General features: G+C 41.9%; 1 protein-coding gene across 1 annotated transcript; it reads right to left on the bottom strand.

Moving 5' to 3' along the window:
• Positions 1-7,576: 7,576 nt before the first annotated feature.
• On the bottom strand, positions 7,577-8,536 carry rnf183 (ring finger protein 183; the record flags this gene model as incomplete). Its single annotated transcript, XM_080851568.1, has 1 exon — positions 7,577-8,536. The coding sequence occupies one exon, from the start codon at positions 8,534-8,536 to the stop codon at positions 7,577-7,579; it is 960 nt and encodes a 319-aa protein (XP_080707694.1).
• Positions 8,537-15,003: the final 6,467 nt, after the last annotated feature.

The raw sequence follows: 15,003 nt of genomic DNA on the forward strand, positions 1-15,003 counted from the left end.
GAGAAAAAAAAAATGACTAAAAGTCTAATTGGATGTACTAAACTCCCATTGACACTGCTATGAAACTAAATGCAGACCCTATGATAGGTTCAGTATCCTCCAACACCCTTTGGCCCGACATCTCACAAATAAGCCTATTAGGATTCCTGACACTTCTTCCACATCTTGTGACAACGGCTTGTGTGTTAGGAGGATGCGCACAGACGACTCGTTCTGGCCTAACCTCAACTAGATGTGGAGTGTCACTAAGGGCTACAGATCCATCAACAGGTAAGTGTGCTATGTCATGTACTGGGTCTGGTGACTTGTCAGTGTGAGCGTGAGTGATGTGCACCGTTACAGAGTCATTAAGAACACTGTCCTGTGGTTCATCTGACTGGTCAACTCTGGAGGCATCTACAGGTAAGGCCTTCTCAGAGACCACTTCCTCAGGAACTCTCTCACTCTCCGCTTCTGCTCGGTTCGGCGACTGAATGAGCCAGTTCATGGTGTGCGTCTGAGAGTCCTCCATGTCAGCCACTCCAACAGAGCTCTGAGCACTGACACACGAATTGTTAGACTGTGACTTTTCAAGAGATGCCAGGTTACCATCTTCTCCGGGGAATGTCAGGAAGTCTACAGGGAGCAGCACGTGTCTGTGTACAACTTTTTCCTTCCCTGTGGCAGCATCTTTGATTCGGTACACATTGACTGCAGATCTCACAGACACCACATCGAAAGGAGTTGAGTCCCACCTGTCCGCGACTTTTCTCTTTCCTCTCTCACCACGATTGGCCAGCAACACACGATCGCCCACAGCCAATGGCATTCCTCTGACCTTTCTGTTGTAGATTCTGGCATGACGGGCTTGTTCACCGGTCGCATTCATTTGGGCAATCCGCGCTGCTTCAGATAGGTCCCTCTTCAGGTGGTGCACAAACTCATGGTGGCTGACAACGTTGGCATCCTCCAGAACATGGTGGAACATGATATCTACAGGCAAGCAAGGGATCCGCCCAAACATCAAGTAAAATGGTGCGAAGCCTGTTGTCTCATGCACCGTGCAGTTATAGCAGAAGGTCAGCATTTGGAGCATCTGTGGCCACCTGGACTTGCACTTTGGAGGAAGAGCTCTTATCATGCCTCCAAGAGTTCTGTTGAACCTTTCTGTAATGCTCAATAGTCAAATTTCAGTGATGTGATGCAATGTTTTTAATAAGGGTATATTTAGTTAAACATATGATTTTAAACTTTAAGAACTTTAAACACAGCAAAGCAGCCGTTACACTTTATTTTAAACAGGACTTTAGGACGGCTCTGAATCCAGGCTGAGGGACTGAGGAAGCCTGGCAGGGCAATAAGTAGTTGTTAATCTGGGGGGAATTCCAAGAATGTGGTTAAGTGACAAACCTGGCCAGGGTCAGAGCCAGAGCCTGTTTTGCTCTGAGCAGTCACACCACTAGCCGTCACAGACGCACACACATACACACACAAGCAGTCACTTTGATCCTGCAGATATTGCCTTCCCCCAAACCCACAGTCACCACTTAAGTTCAGATGTACCCTCACTCTTGTGTACATACAGTTTTGAGCAGCTCAGTAGACAGGCCATCTTTCCTAATCATAAAACCATGCCAATGATCTTGTGCATGTAGTGTGGGCAGGCCTGGTGAGCATGAACATGTCCCAAACACATGAAGCAATGTACGTGGCGGTCCCGCCAAACTAGTTTAGACAGGTGTTATGGACTATTTGTGATATTTAGGCATCCTTTTATCCAGTAGGGTTAAACACAGAGCATTCAAGTGGTCAGGTGGGGTTAGCTTACATGGATTTAAGGGCAGAGCTTGTATAACAAACTTGAATACAGCAAAACAAATTGGAATGTGTCATGTGAGTCATGATATTAGCTGAAACTTGTTTCACACATTTTACTCAAACTAGACAGCTGTTCAATCAATTACCAGTCTTTCAGACTAGCCTAAATGCTCACTTACCCCAGATATCCCCAGGATTTTGTCAGTTAAAACTGACCAGAGATCAGGATCATATGATACCCTGTAAACTTACTTTTGGTTACATGTTGTGAGATGTATTACCTGCAGTCGCATCTGGGCCATATTATGGGAGCATAATTAGAAAGTGAGTGCTGCTCTACATACATAACTGAATGTTGTCCAATTCTTTACCAGGTTGAAGAGAAACAGGTGACAGGTGTATGTAAGCCACGCGAGATTCTGGGGTCCGTGAGGAAATTCTTCGTGGGCAGAAAGAGTTACTGAGCTGATAACCATGATTACTCACTCGTCATGGTCTGGACTTTCCCTTAGCCGCAAAGATGGGGCGAGATGGGTGTAGGAACTTCCTGAAATGACCACAAGATGATTTCAACTATTGTAACAATAGAAAACAAGTTCAACAGTCGCAACTAGATATGTATCATATTTATATGATACAATATTTTTGAAAAATATATATATTTATAATTGGACTATTCTTTTTACTGAAGGTAATTTATTTTATATTTATGTGCGGTGGTGATCAGTTCCTTCGGTTACCTGTGGCACATATGGGTTCATGTTCATCTGGGCTAAGTAAAGACACATGGCATTGGCACTTCTACATTTGTCACAGCACTTCACTTTGTCCCTGGACCCCCAGCGTGCATGACCCCATGACCTCATGACCCCATGCTGCATCCAGTCAGCCTGAAGAAGGCGGCCATCTGGGAGGGGACTTCCATACACTTCTCCCAGTTCACAAACCCTAAGCACAATATACTGTATGGAGGGTCACGCGCTGTGCTTGACACATTGCCTTGGCTGGGGAGCCAGCTCCAAGAAGCCACATCTCCACCAAAAAAAGCTCCCTGTGTGTTGGCTCCACAGCCACATCCTCACACTTGGAGAAGGTGTGAGGCGTTAATGAAAAGCCAAAAGCCATCTGGAATATTGATAGATAGTGCAAGTGTAAGAACTTCTGGTGGTGACACTGTTTAGACATTGGCACAGACCCATCACCTGATTGCACTGTCGTCAAGAGCAGATGCACTGTCAACAACCAAAAAAACTTCTGTGCAACGCTGCTCAGCACACCTTAAAAGAACAATTTAAAGTGGGAGAATCTGGCCCGCATTGCAACAGATGGAGCCCTGGGAATAGTAGAGAAGAAATCTGGCCTCGCTACACTGGTATCGGAGAACATCCGCAAATGTGGGGGAAAAGTTATATTTTACATCAAGAACAGCTGGGTGCCAAATCACTCGAATGTGATGTGGCTCGAATGTGAATGTCTGTATTGTCATCAACAGACTGTACTCTAAGGCACTGGGCCTCATTTATAAAAAGTTGCGTAGAAACCATCCTACATTTTGTCTAGGACATTTCCTGAAATGGCCGAAGTGAGATCCACAGAAAACAGACGTACACACAAAAAACACGTGTACGCCAATCATTCGGTTATCACATCACAAAATCAAAAATCACAAATGGTCGTGAAATTGTCCGCAACTGAATCTCCGCCCTCAAAACGCCCCTATTTAATCTAATCAGCATATTATCAATGCACAAACAGAGCGCATCCTCAATGCACAAACTCTCTGTGACAGTGGCAAGCAAGAAAGAAACATGTAAACAGAAGAATTAAAGTGAGCCTGACATCGACGTTCTGCTGATGGAAGAGCAGATGCGGGCCAAAACATCGTTAGAAAGCCTGTCTGGTGGCGTAATGGCAAAAGCAAAGTATTTGACATGTAGTAGACACGTCTCCGAAGCACCATCACCTGCGGCACGAGCAGCACCAGAAGCCGCATCTGCGTCAGCAGCACCAAGGCTTTGGTGCGCTCCACTACCGACCTGTGCTGTATTGAAGTGGGCTTCCTAGGCTTTCTGAGTGTGCGAAATCTGGATGAGAATACATTGGGAACCCTGTTTTACGCAGGAAATCCTCTTTCACATTTTGCTGGGCACTGTATGGAAATCTAATAAATTGCGGGCATATGGGATAGTATACTGCGAAAAACATCGGGCAAAATTCTGCTTAATGATGACGGGGATTGCTCGACTGGTCCCCAATTTCTCATTGGAACGTTCCTGTAGCCAGGAATCCAAGAACGGACAATACCTGAACGTGTATGGCCTGGTTGCCTCTGGTGCGCCTCTCTAGACGAGATGCCATTTGGGCACAACGCTCTCGGCAAGCGGTACCTGCTTATCAGACATACATCATCCTGTGTCAAAAAGTCTGCGCAATCACAAAAAAAACCCTCTCTCTCCTTATTGCGCAGTTGGCAATATCCTCTAACAACGCCAATGCAGCCATATCTCCTACTGAAAACTAAGCCACTATTAGTCTTTTTATAGGCTATAAGTTTGAGCGAAATGTTTTACACTTGTGAAATTAAAACGGAATACCTATTAGATATGAATCTCATTCATGTGTGAATTATTCTAATAGTTTATTTGATTTTATTGAGCGAAACATTAATTTGGCCTTTCACCATTAGCCCAAATGGTGACGGTGGTGCTGGCGATGATGATGATGATGATGAAACTGCGTGTCGGCTGTCGGCGCTCGGAGAGTCCTGAATTCCTGCAGTACTCCAGTATTGCCACAAGGTAATGTACTTACACAAACTGAAACCAGACGTAGAGATACGTCCTTTTCTACGTCTAAGATGGTTTTTATAAATCTGTACTTAAACGTGGATTTGATCGCACGCACAGTCTAAGATCAGTTCTGTGCGTAAGTACGTTTTATAAATGAGGCCCACTGTCTCACAGTTAGCTCAAGGCTCTGCTAGATGCAGGGGTGAAAGTAAGCCGGTGCCAGGGGGTGCGGCGCACCGTTAAGAAATTCCGGGGGGCTGCGGCGCACCGTTAAGATAAATATAGGATTTTTGTTGTAATATTATTATTTATTTATTTTTTTTAGCAACTTTCGCTGTTCAAGAAGAAAACGTATCTACCCACTACATGTAATTTTTTACCAGCTCCGATGAAGATAACAGCATGGCTTGCTTAAAATAATGATAGGATCTCTGGAGCTTGCGTTCCGTTTCCATCTGCTGCCCGCGCTTGCTCCGCAGTTAGTTCTAGTGAATTAAGTTGTCTCGACTCTCGTCTTTAAAATTGTGTCAGGGAAATGTTAAATCAACTTTTCTAAAACTGCATTTTTGGCATACTGAGACATGTCTTCGTTCCACTCGGACAAACAATGAATTACACTTCTTCAAATAGGCTGTTCACGCTGTTTGTACGGGGGCACAGCTGAGCATAGACTGATGTCCCCCTTAGTGAGCTACAGGAGCGTAAGCTTGTGATTTAAATATGAGCATGCTTTTCGAAGTAAGCACGCGTTTTCCTGACACCCTAAAAGTATTCATATGAGCCCTCTCTCTCCCTGTAATATTTACATTATCACGTGCTAAAATATTTACAGTATATCAACTAGACAGCCAATATGAAATGTTTTCAGAAGCTGATTCAGGAAGTGAGAGCTGTGAAGAAAAGCATCGTGGTACGAAAGGATAAAAGAATGCAGAAAAGAATAACCAATCTATTTAAAAGAAAGGACCGAGTTAATGAAAATGAATTTTTTTTAAACACAATTTTTTTGTTTCTAGGCCTACCATTTTCTATTTTTCATAGTTGCTAATCTGAAATGTGTTTTTAAATAAGTTTGGATGGAGGGAATCCATTTTGCATTTTTCATGTGGCATGACTCACCAACACACTGAAGAGGTTAAGTAGGCCTAGCCTACTTGGAATTTTTTTTTAAATTGTTTTTTTTGCCATCATTTTGCCTTTTTTTAAGTCCAGTTCCAAATATACTGAAAATAAAGTAATCACAGTAAAATATTTACAAACTGAAATATTTTGTAGAGTCCTTTTTTCACATAGAATACTTAGGTAGGCCCACAAGAATGTGAAGTAATTAAGAATATAAAAAAGTTATCCATGTCATGAAACACAATGCTACATCCACCAATCTTACACAGTCTTACACACAACTCCAAAACAAGTTCAGGGCTCTTCCCTTACTGGACTTCACTAGGTGTGATCCAACAGAAAGGTATGTTAAGATCCACAAGGTAGTGCTCTCGCTCCTGCCTTTGTGAGCAGACTTTTAGTCTGATTCATCTGAGCAAATGTAAGATGAGAAACTCACTGTCTGACTCTCACCTTCATGACATCCTCATTCTGTCAGTCAGCCAGCTGGAGCCTAATGTTGAAAGCTACAAGCTTCATGTCTTCTAGTGATATACCAAGTGATAAATAACTGTACAATGCTACAAGCTTCATGTCTTCCACTGATATGCCAAGGGATAAATAACTGTACAATGCTACAAGCTTCATGTCTTCCTCTGATATGCCAAGGGATAAATAACTGTACAATGCTACAAGCTTCATGCCTTCCACTGATATGCCAAGGGAAAAATAACTGTACAATGCTACAAGCTTCATGTCTTCTAGTAATATGTCAAGCGATAAATAACTGTACAATGCATTGAGGTATGGAATACAAGGTCTGTAATATAGGGGCATATTGTGATGGTGTGTCACTAGCTACTTTACTCAATGTAAACAAAATATCCCAATATAGATTTTTTTTAATTGAACTTTATTCCTGCCAATCGTTCAAGCTGAAGTCAAATTTCCACTATTGACTACAAAGGTGGACAATACAGCTGTTAACAAATAAGCACATGGGTTGCTTGAACTTTCGTCATAAAGATGTCTTTCCTTTCAAATACGTTTATGCTCACAAAAAAGAAGCTTGGATATTTCATGTTTTGATCTCAACAAATTAATAAAATAACTGTTAAGCAGATTAAAGAGTAATGTTTTTATTCTTTTGAAATCTTATTTTAGACTTACAGTTCAATATAAGATATAATACATTTTAATGTAATGCAACTTCACATAACATCTGTATTCCTTTAGAGATTTTGTTTAGATTTGAGATTTTACTCAATGAAAATATTTTCTTTTGGGAGTATATGTACAGTTACCATTCAAGATGATGTCAAATATATGAAGCCTAATGAAAACTGCAGATGGAAATATCAGAGCATATATTGTAATCTTACCAAACTTTCAATCCAAAATAACCACATATTGGTGTTTCAGAACAGAAAATGTGACATTTTAATTGGCACTATTTACTTGGAGAACACAACGATTGGTAATTACTGTTCCATAGGATAAATTATGGCAAATACAGCTTATATGTAGTACAGTATTCTTTAAAATAACCTGTACATCTTTTGATTTTATTGTTCATTGCACTTCCACCAATACAAAACAATGTCAAGGATTATAACTCTGCATTAAATAAATGTAGTTATCTTATAAGAATAATATCTCTGTGGTGGCCTGTGCAGATATGTTTTTGCTTCACAAGCTTTGCTGGATTTTAAGAATAAGGAAACTAGAATAATAAGGACAATGTATAACCGCTCTCATACTTTATACATTTATTTTGGCAATGTTCAGACTGACAGCTTTAAGGAAGTATTCTGACCAAAGTTAAACATATAGTATTGTTGTCTGTCAGTTACTGTAGTCTTCATCAAAACCACTGATCCCCAGGGGGTTCAGCCTGGACCTGGGTTGCCAGGGAAGGGATGTGTATTGTTTGCAGGGGGAGGCCTCCCCCCTCCGTGGGTATGGGTCACTCGAGGGATCACTACAAAGATGAGCACGCCCACTAGCATCAGTGCCACAGTAACAGCAATGATGGCTGCCACAGCTGCATAGTAGCACTGATTGGAACGAAAGGCGCGTTGCATGTGACTATGCATTCTGTTAGGGGGCCGGCCCACGTCGACACTGGTGATGGGATCTGGGACACCTGCCTCCACCAAGCCCAGAGAGTGCCTGTTACTGGCTCTCTCTTGCTTCTTCACTGGGGGCAAAGTCATGCCAGTTTTGGCTGAATTTTGTTGTGTTGATTTGCTTTTCAGCTCCAGCTTTCCCTTACTGCGTTTGAAGCGCACCGACAGAGCTCTCTGCATCTCCGGCGGAAGCTTCAGGAACACATCCTTGTCGTTGCCCAGCAGCGGAAGATCACGGCCGTGTGGCAGCTGTGTGACCTCACGGCATACAGGGCAAGAGAGCTGTTTCAGTTCTGAAGACGTAACATTGATTCGAGCAAGACACTCCAGGCAGAATGTATGGCCACAGGATAGCAGCTTGGGAGTTTTGAAGACATTGTCATAGGCACAGAAACACACAGGGCACTCTATGTCTCCCAAATCATCATTAGGGGACTGATTCTGATTGCCATTGTTGTGAACACTTTCTCTGTGTCGCCTACGGGCTTCCTCACTTCTCCCACGCTCTCTCCTCTCTTTTCCATTCTCCCTATGTCTTCCCCTGCTTCTCCCCAGGTGTTCAGAGTCACTGCTGCGGCTCCTTCCAGCTGGGAGGCCTCTATCTCTGTGCTGTTTCCTTTGTGGCTTTCTGTTTTGCGGCTGGGTGCTGGATTTTGAGGGCGTAGTTTTGGGTTTGGAACCTCTGCTCCCTTTCCTGTGATGATCTGCGTCTTCACTCATTATGAAACCAATTACAGGATAGAGGAATTGAAGGATAACTGGCTGAAAGGATGGAGTTCATTAATAGAGCCTTTAGATCGTCTTGACATTCTGTGGAAAAATTGATTAAACTTTAAAACATAATCCAAGATGAAAATTCACAAAATGATGACCTTAGATTAATAGAATATTAATGTATTAAAGATGATTGGAACTGTTTTTATTCTGCCTGTTGTGCTGACATACAGTGGTACTACAGGGTTTGTAAGCCCTTTGGAGATTTCTGGAGATCTGCATAAATGTGCGCTTCTATGGAATATTTACTTAATTTATTGACCAAATGTTTTATCATTAAATGACATGTAATTATTGGTGTAAGCCCATTTAACAGAAACAACCCCAAACAAACATTTGTTAATAGTGGTTAATCAGTCTTACACAAGAGTTTGGAGGAATATTGTCCTAACCATACCTTCCATACAGAATAATTTTAATTCAGTGATGTTAGTGCTCTTTCTTGCATGATCCCCCTGCTTCAGGTCCTGCCACTACACTATTGATTAAGGCCAGACTTTGATTCTGTCATTTCAAATGCAAAATTACCTCTGCCTTCGAGTCATTTGCTTCCTGAAAACCCACCTGGCAAATTCATAGTTCTGTAATGACATACTGTCCTGATCCTGGATAATTTGGTCAGTAAATGATGTGTAGCCTATATTTGAGAATAAAGTCATTAGATTTTCTAGATACTGTTTCAACACCACTGCATGTTGGTGAACAGGTAAGCCTGTAAGTAAGTAAGCTTATTTGCAAGTTAGCTGATTTGAATGTATTCAAATAGTCCTAAGCAAGCATGTTGGAAGTGGTGATGCGGTCATGACACGCAGTGGAGTGGCCGTTACACCTCAGAGTGCATCATTTTCTGCGAATGTAGGGAGGTCCATTATCTTGCTTATACCACAATTGCCACAGTTTTTAATTATCTATATTAGTTAATGGAATTAACGACTGGCCATGGCCCTAGCAACTTAAGCAATAAGCCCCAAGAGGCCGTGCTTTGCGCTGATTTTCGCGGGGCTTATTGCTTTTCTAAAACTGTTACTACACATATTTGATATGGTTTCATAAATAAAGACAATTCAATTTAAGAAACAATAGTTTAATGATAAACCGTCATTCTTCCGCCACTAAAAATTATAGTTCCTAAATAAATCATTTCCACGCAACCCTTGAAGCAACGCAACAGCCAGATGGAACACTGGGTATGAAATGCGCTATATGAATGCCTTGCCATTCGCTGCTTAGTAATATGGATGTAAGGTAATGCTGGATTTTACAACGGCTTTTAGCCAATCACAATCAAGGATTTGAACAATCAGGTTTAGAACATCCATTCAGAACTAGCCTAGTAATGACAGTTTGTCCTGTATGTTAACAAAATACTCAATGGCTGAAAGTTTTACAAACAATTCACATAAGAAGTGTGCACACGGTGATATCAGCACAGTAAGGGACTTCCCAGCACATTTGGAGGCGTAAGGACCACTCCAGTTTGTGTCATAACCAAAACATCTCGTTCCGTGTTTTATGATTCCACCTTTGATGTAGCCTACATTCTGCAACTGGAATGCAGTGCCATTATCCCTTACATATGAAACTGTTTGCTGCCACTTTGACCAGTGTTTTCTACGAAGTACAAGATAATAATACAATGTTTTATCATTAATATATGAAAAAATCCAGAACATTTCAAAGGGTTCAGTGGTTTTCATTTTGGCGTGCACACACACACACACACACACACACACACACACACACACACACACACACACACACACACACACACACACACACACACACACACACACACACACACACAATCATTCTCTGTCAACACATCCCTAAAACTAATAAATCTACACCTAGAATATTCATTTTTCCTGCCAATACAAGGATCATTGCGTTTGTGCATGCTGAATCCAATTCCAAAGTTTTACACTTTACCAGAATGACAAAATAAATTGAAATTGGTGACGAGAACTTTTATCATCAGACTATACTTCTACTCACTATATATGGCAAAACAGACACACATCTAAACTGAACACACTCACTTGTGGGGGTATCTTGATGATATGAAGACGGCAGCTTAGGGTTGTTCAAGTCCCGTAATGTAATGATAGCACACAAAAAGCATTTTCAGAACTATCCTATGTACTGTATGTCATAGACCAGCCTGTGTAATAATGGAATATCTTTGGGTAAAGGATAAAAAAAACTATTCAAAATATGCAACTATTGTAGGCAAAACTACGGTTTCCTCAGTCATTTTGGATGTTTTCTTTCTTTCTACTAGTCCACTTCCTCCACACAGACTGTAGGTCCTCCTCCCACCTCTCTCTCTCTCTCTCTCTCTCTCTCCTGGTCAGACCTGTCAGACCTGTCTGGGGAGAATTTCTACACCCTGCTCTCTGGGTGAAAAAGCTTAGCGATTCTATTCAAAACAATGTCACCAGCAAGTGTTAGCATTCCATGATATAGTGCTGTATAACTAGTGTGCAATGTCAGTGTAAATGTACAGTATATGCCTCATATAAAATGATTAGGTTGGTTTCTTGACAAGTTGACAAATGACAAAAAAAAAAACATAAATAGGTTAAAAGTTCAAGAATCTTATGAATCTTTTATGTCATGAGATTCTGAGTGCACCTTTAGTGTGACTCAACAAGCAAACCAACACGTCAGGGTGACGTAGAGCAGGGAAGAAGAAAGCTCTTTACAGAAAATCACACAGAACTAGAGGAACCAGTAAGTTAAAGCTGATATGGAAAATTACACAAGGAAGATTTACTGTAACGTTGGGCTGAAGCCAAGATGCATACCTGTAATACCTGCATATACAGTGGGGAAAATAAGTATTTGAACCCCTGGCGATTTCACAAGTTTGGCCACTTGCAAAGAAATGTGTGATCTATTATTGTAATGGTAGCTGTATATTAACAGTGAGAAACAGAATATCAACAAAAAAATCTAGAAAAATGCATTTTATAACATTTATGACTTTATTTGCATTTGATGCAAAAAATAAGTATTTGAACCCCTAGCAAAACTGACTGACAAAAATGACTTGGTACTTGGTGGAATAACCCTTGTTGGCAAGCACAGACGTCAGACGTTTCTTGTAGTTGGTCACCAGGTTTACACACATCTCAGGAGGGATTTTGGTCCACTCCTCTTTGCAGATCCTCTCCAAATCTTTAAGGTTGCGTTTTCAATGTGAGGGAATGAGGTTCAAGCCCAATATTCCACGTTACATGGCCCCATCCATAGTCCCCTTGATGCGGTGGAGTCATCCTGTACCCTTGGCAGAGAAACAGCCCCAAAGCATAATGTTTCGTCCTCCATGCTTGATGGTGGGTATGATGTACTCTTGGGGTCATATTCAGCATTCTCCCCCCTGTCAAACACGGCAAGTCGAGTTGATGCCAAAGAGCTTGATTTTGATATCATCTGACCACATTCTGTCTCCCAATCCTCCTTAGAATCATTCAAGTGTGCAATGGCAAACTTCAGATGGCCCTGTATATGCGCTTCCTTGAGCAGGGGGACCTTGCGAGTGTTGCAGTACTTAAAAAAAATTACGGCGTGGTGTGTGGCCAATGGTTTTCTTAGTGACTGTGGTCCCAGCTGCCTTGCGATCATTCACAAGCTGCCCCTGTGTAGTTCTGGGGTTATTCTGCACCTTTCGAATGATCACTGATAACGCACGAGGGGATTATCTTGCATGGAGCCCCAGACCTAGAGTGATTAACATTTGTTTGGTGTTGCTTCCATTTACGAATAATCGCACCAATAGTTGTCTGGTTCTCACCAAGCTGCTTGCCAATGGTTTTGTAGCCCATTCCAGCCTTATGCATGTCTACAATCTTGTCTCTGACGTCCTTGGACAACTCTGTGGTCTTGCCCATGGTGGTGAGGTTGAAGGTGTGAAGTATGATTCTTTGGACAGGTTTCTTTCATAAACGTCACCAGTTTTGTTAGACCTAATGAGGACTAATCTGTGTGCTTCTTGGGCACATAACTGGTCATTGTGAGCCAGAATTCTCGCTGTTTGCTTTGGGGGTTCAAATACTTATTTTTTCATCAAATGCAAATAAAGTCATAAATGTTATAAAATGCAGTTTTCTGATTTTTTTTGCTGATATTCTGTTTCTCACTGTTAAAATACACCTACCAATACAATTCTAGATCACACATTTCTTTGCAAGTGGCCAAACTTGCAAAATCGGTAGGGGTTCAAATACTTATTTTCCCCACTGTAGTTTTGTTCCTCTTTTCATGATAACGATCACTTACCTGCCTCAAATACTTGACAAGTGAGCAGATACGATTTGCTCTAGAATATATGACTTATAAAAAAAATATCTACAGACTGCAACGGCTTGCAGTTTGCTTGATTGTCTGCAACAACTTTTAGCTAGTGGGGCTCAAACGGGGCTATTTACCAGGGGCGCATTTATGTGGACCACTTGTTGACAGAAATGGTTAGTCAAAATCCTATTTGTGTTTTCTTTGCTTTTTACTGAAGGCATGTACAAAGATAAACAACATAAATATGATGTGCAGGAATAGGACATATAATATAAACAATAATATATAAACAACACTATGCATACACAAACATGCGCCCACATAATGGAATCCAGGTAAAAGAATGTGGATCTGGTGGCTACTTAAATGACTCTCTTTAAACTCAGTGCAAACAGTCCCTTTAAACCATAGGGGGGGGGGGGGCAATGGGAGAGAGGTTTGGGGTCAATACTGCTGATGAGATAACAGTCCTTCCTGTTATTATACCACCACCAAGTGGTTAAATATCATTAAGCTGTTTTGGATACTAAAAGACCAGTAAGTACATTTAGCAAAGACAGACGTGTCTTCCTCTGATGGCAGTGTTGCACCGCAGGTGCGGAGAAGGGCGTCTGTTTTGCAGTGAAGAAGACCAGGACATATCACAACAGGGAGACTGGTACTGAAGACCAGGACATATCACAACAGGGAGACTGGTACTGAACACCAGGACATATCACAACAGGGAGACTGGTACTGAACACCAGGACATATCACAACAGGGAGACTGGTACTGAACACCAGGACATATCACAACAGGGAGACTGGTACTGAACACCAGGACAAATCACAACAGGGAGACTGCTACTGAACACCAGGACATATCACAACAGGGAGACTGGTACTGAACACCAGGACATATCACAACAGGGAGACTGGTACTGAACACCAGGACATATCACAACAGGGAGACTGGTACTGAACACCAGGACAAATCACAACAGGGAGACTGCTACTGAACACCAGGACATATCACAACAGGGAGACTGGTACTGAACACCAGGACATATCACAACAGGGAGACTGGTACTGAACACCAGGACATATCACAACAGGGAGACTGGTACTGAACACCAGGACATATCACAACAGGGAGACTGGTACTGAAGACCAGGACATATTACAACAGGGAGACTGGTACTGGAGCAGGCTAAAGCACCAAAAGGCAGTGAGCAAACCACAGTATTCAATGTTGAGAGATTAAAGGGATATCATTCATGTATGAGGTCACATCTGCAACATTTTTGTCACCTTAATGGGTGATGAATGCGTGAGTGAGGTCTTAGCAGAGGGCAATAAACAATGCTTGATAGCTTTTCATGAATGATATTGCAAAATCCTGTTGTTTGGCTGGTACCTTCAATGTATGTTCACACACTATCACCTTCTTTGTGGTGTATCAAGAGCCACGGTATCAAGAGGAAGCTGTCCGTGAATAAACCACAGCTGCTGTACTAACCAGAGCTGCCTAAATTACTGCAGAATTATATGCGCACCTTGACTGTCCTGTTTCTACTAAAACCGCTTGTAAGGAGCTAAACAGTGTCAATATTCTTGGTCAGGTTGCTATAGAAAACCTTTGGTCACTCGTGCCAAACGTCAGTTTGAGTGGTACCAGTAGTCCCGATCTTGGGCTGTGGACAAAGTGAAACATGTATTGCTCTCTGATGAGTCCCCCTTCACTGTCTTTCCCACATGCGGGAGAGTTAGTGTGGAGAAGCCCCAAAGAGGCCTACCACCAGAACTGTTGCTTGTCCAGGGTGAAGCACAGGGTTGGATCAGTGATGGTTTGGGCTGCAATATCATGCCATTCCGGCACGTCAATACCGAGGACTACCAAACCATTCTGGAGGACCATGTGCACAAAATGGTTCATTGCCTGTTGGTTAATCAGATGTGAAACAATGAAATAGAAGCGTGTTGAAAATGAATATCAGTAAAGATTTAAGTATCACCTAGAAATGTCAAATGTTGTTAATGCTCTAATTGTTCCCATTTCACCATGGGTAATATGTGTGTTATTGTACATCTGGCTATGCAAGACTCATTGGGCCTCATGCAGCAACATTCTCTTAAAT

Source organism: Sprattus sprattus (genome assembly GCF_963457725.1).
Source record: "Sprattus sprattus genome assembly, chromosome: 14".
In the NCBI taxonomy this organism is placed as follows: domain Eukaryota; kingdom Metazoa; phylum Chordata; class Actinopteri; order Clupeiformes; family Clupeidae; genus Sprattus; species Sprattus sprattus.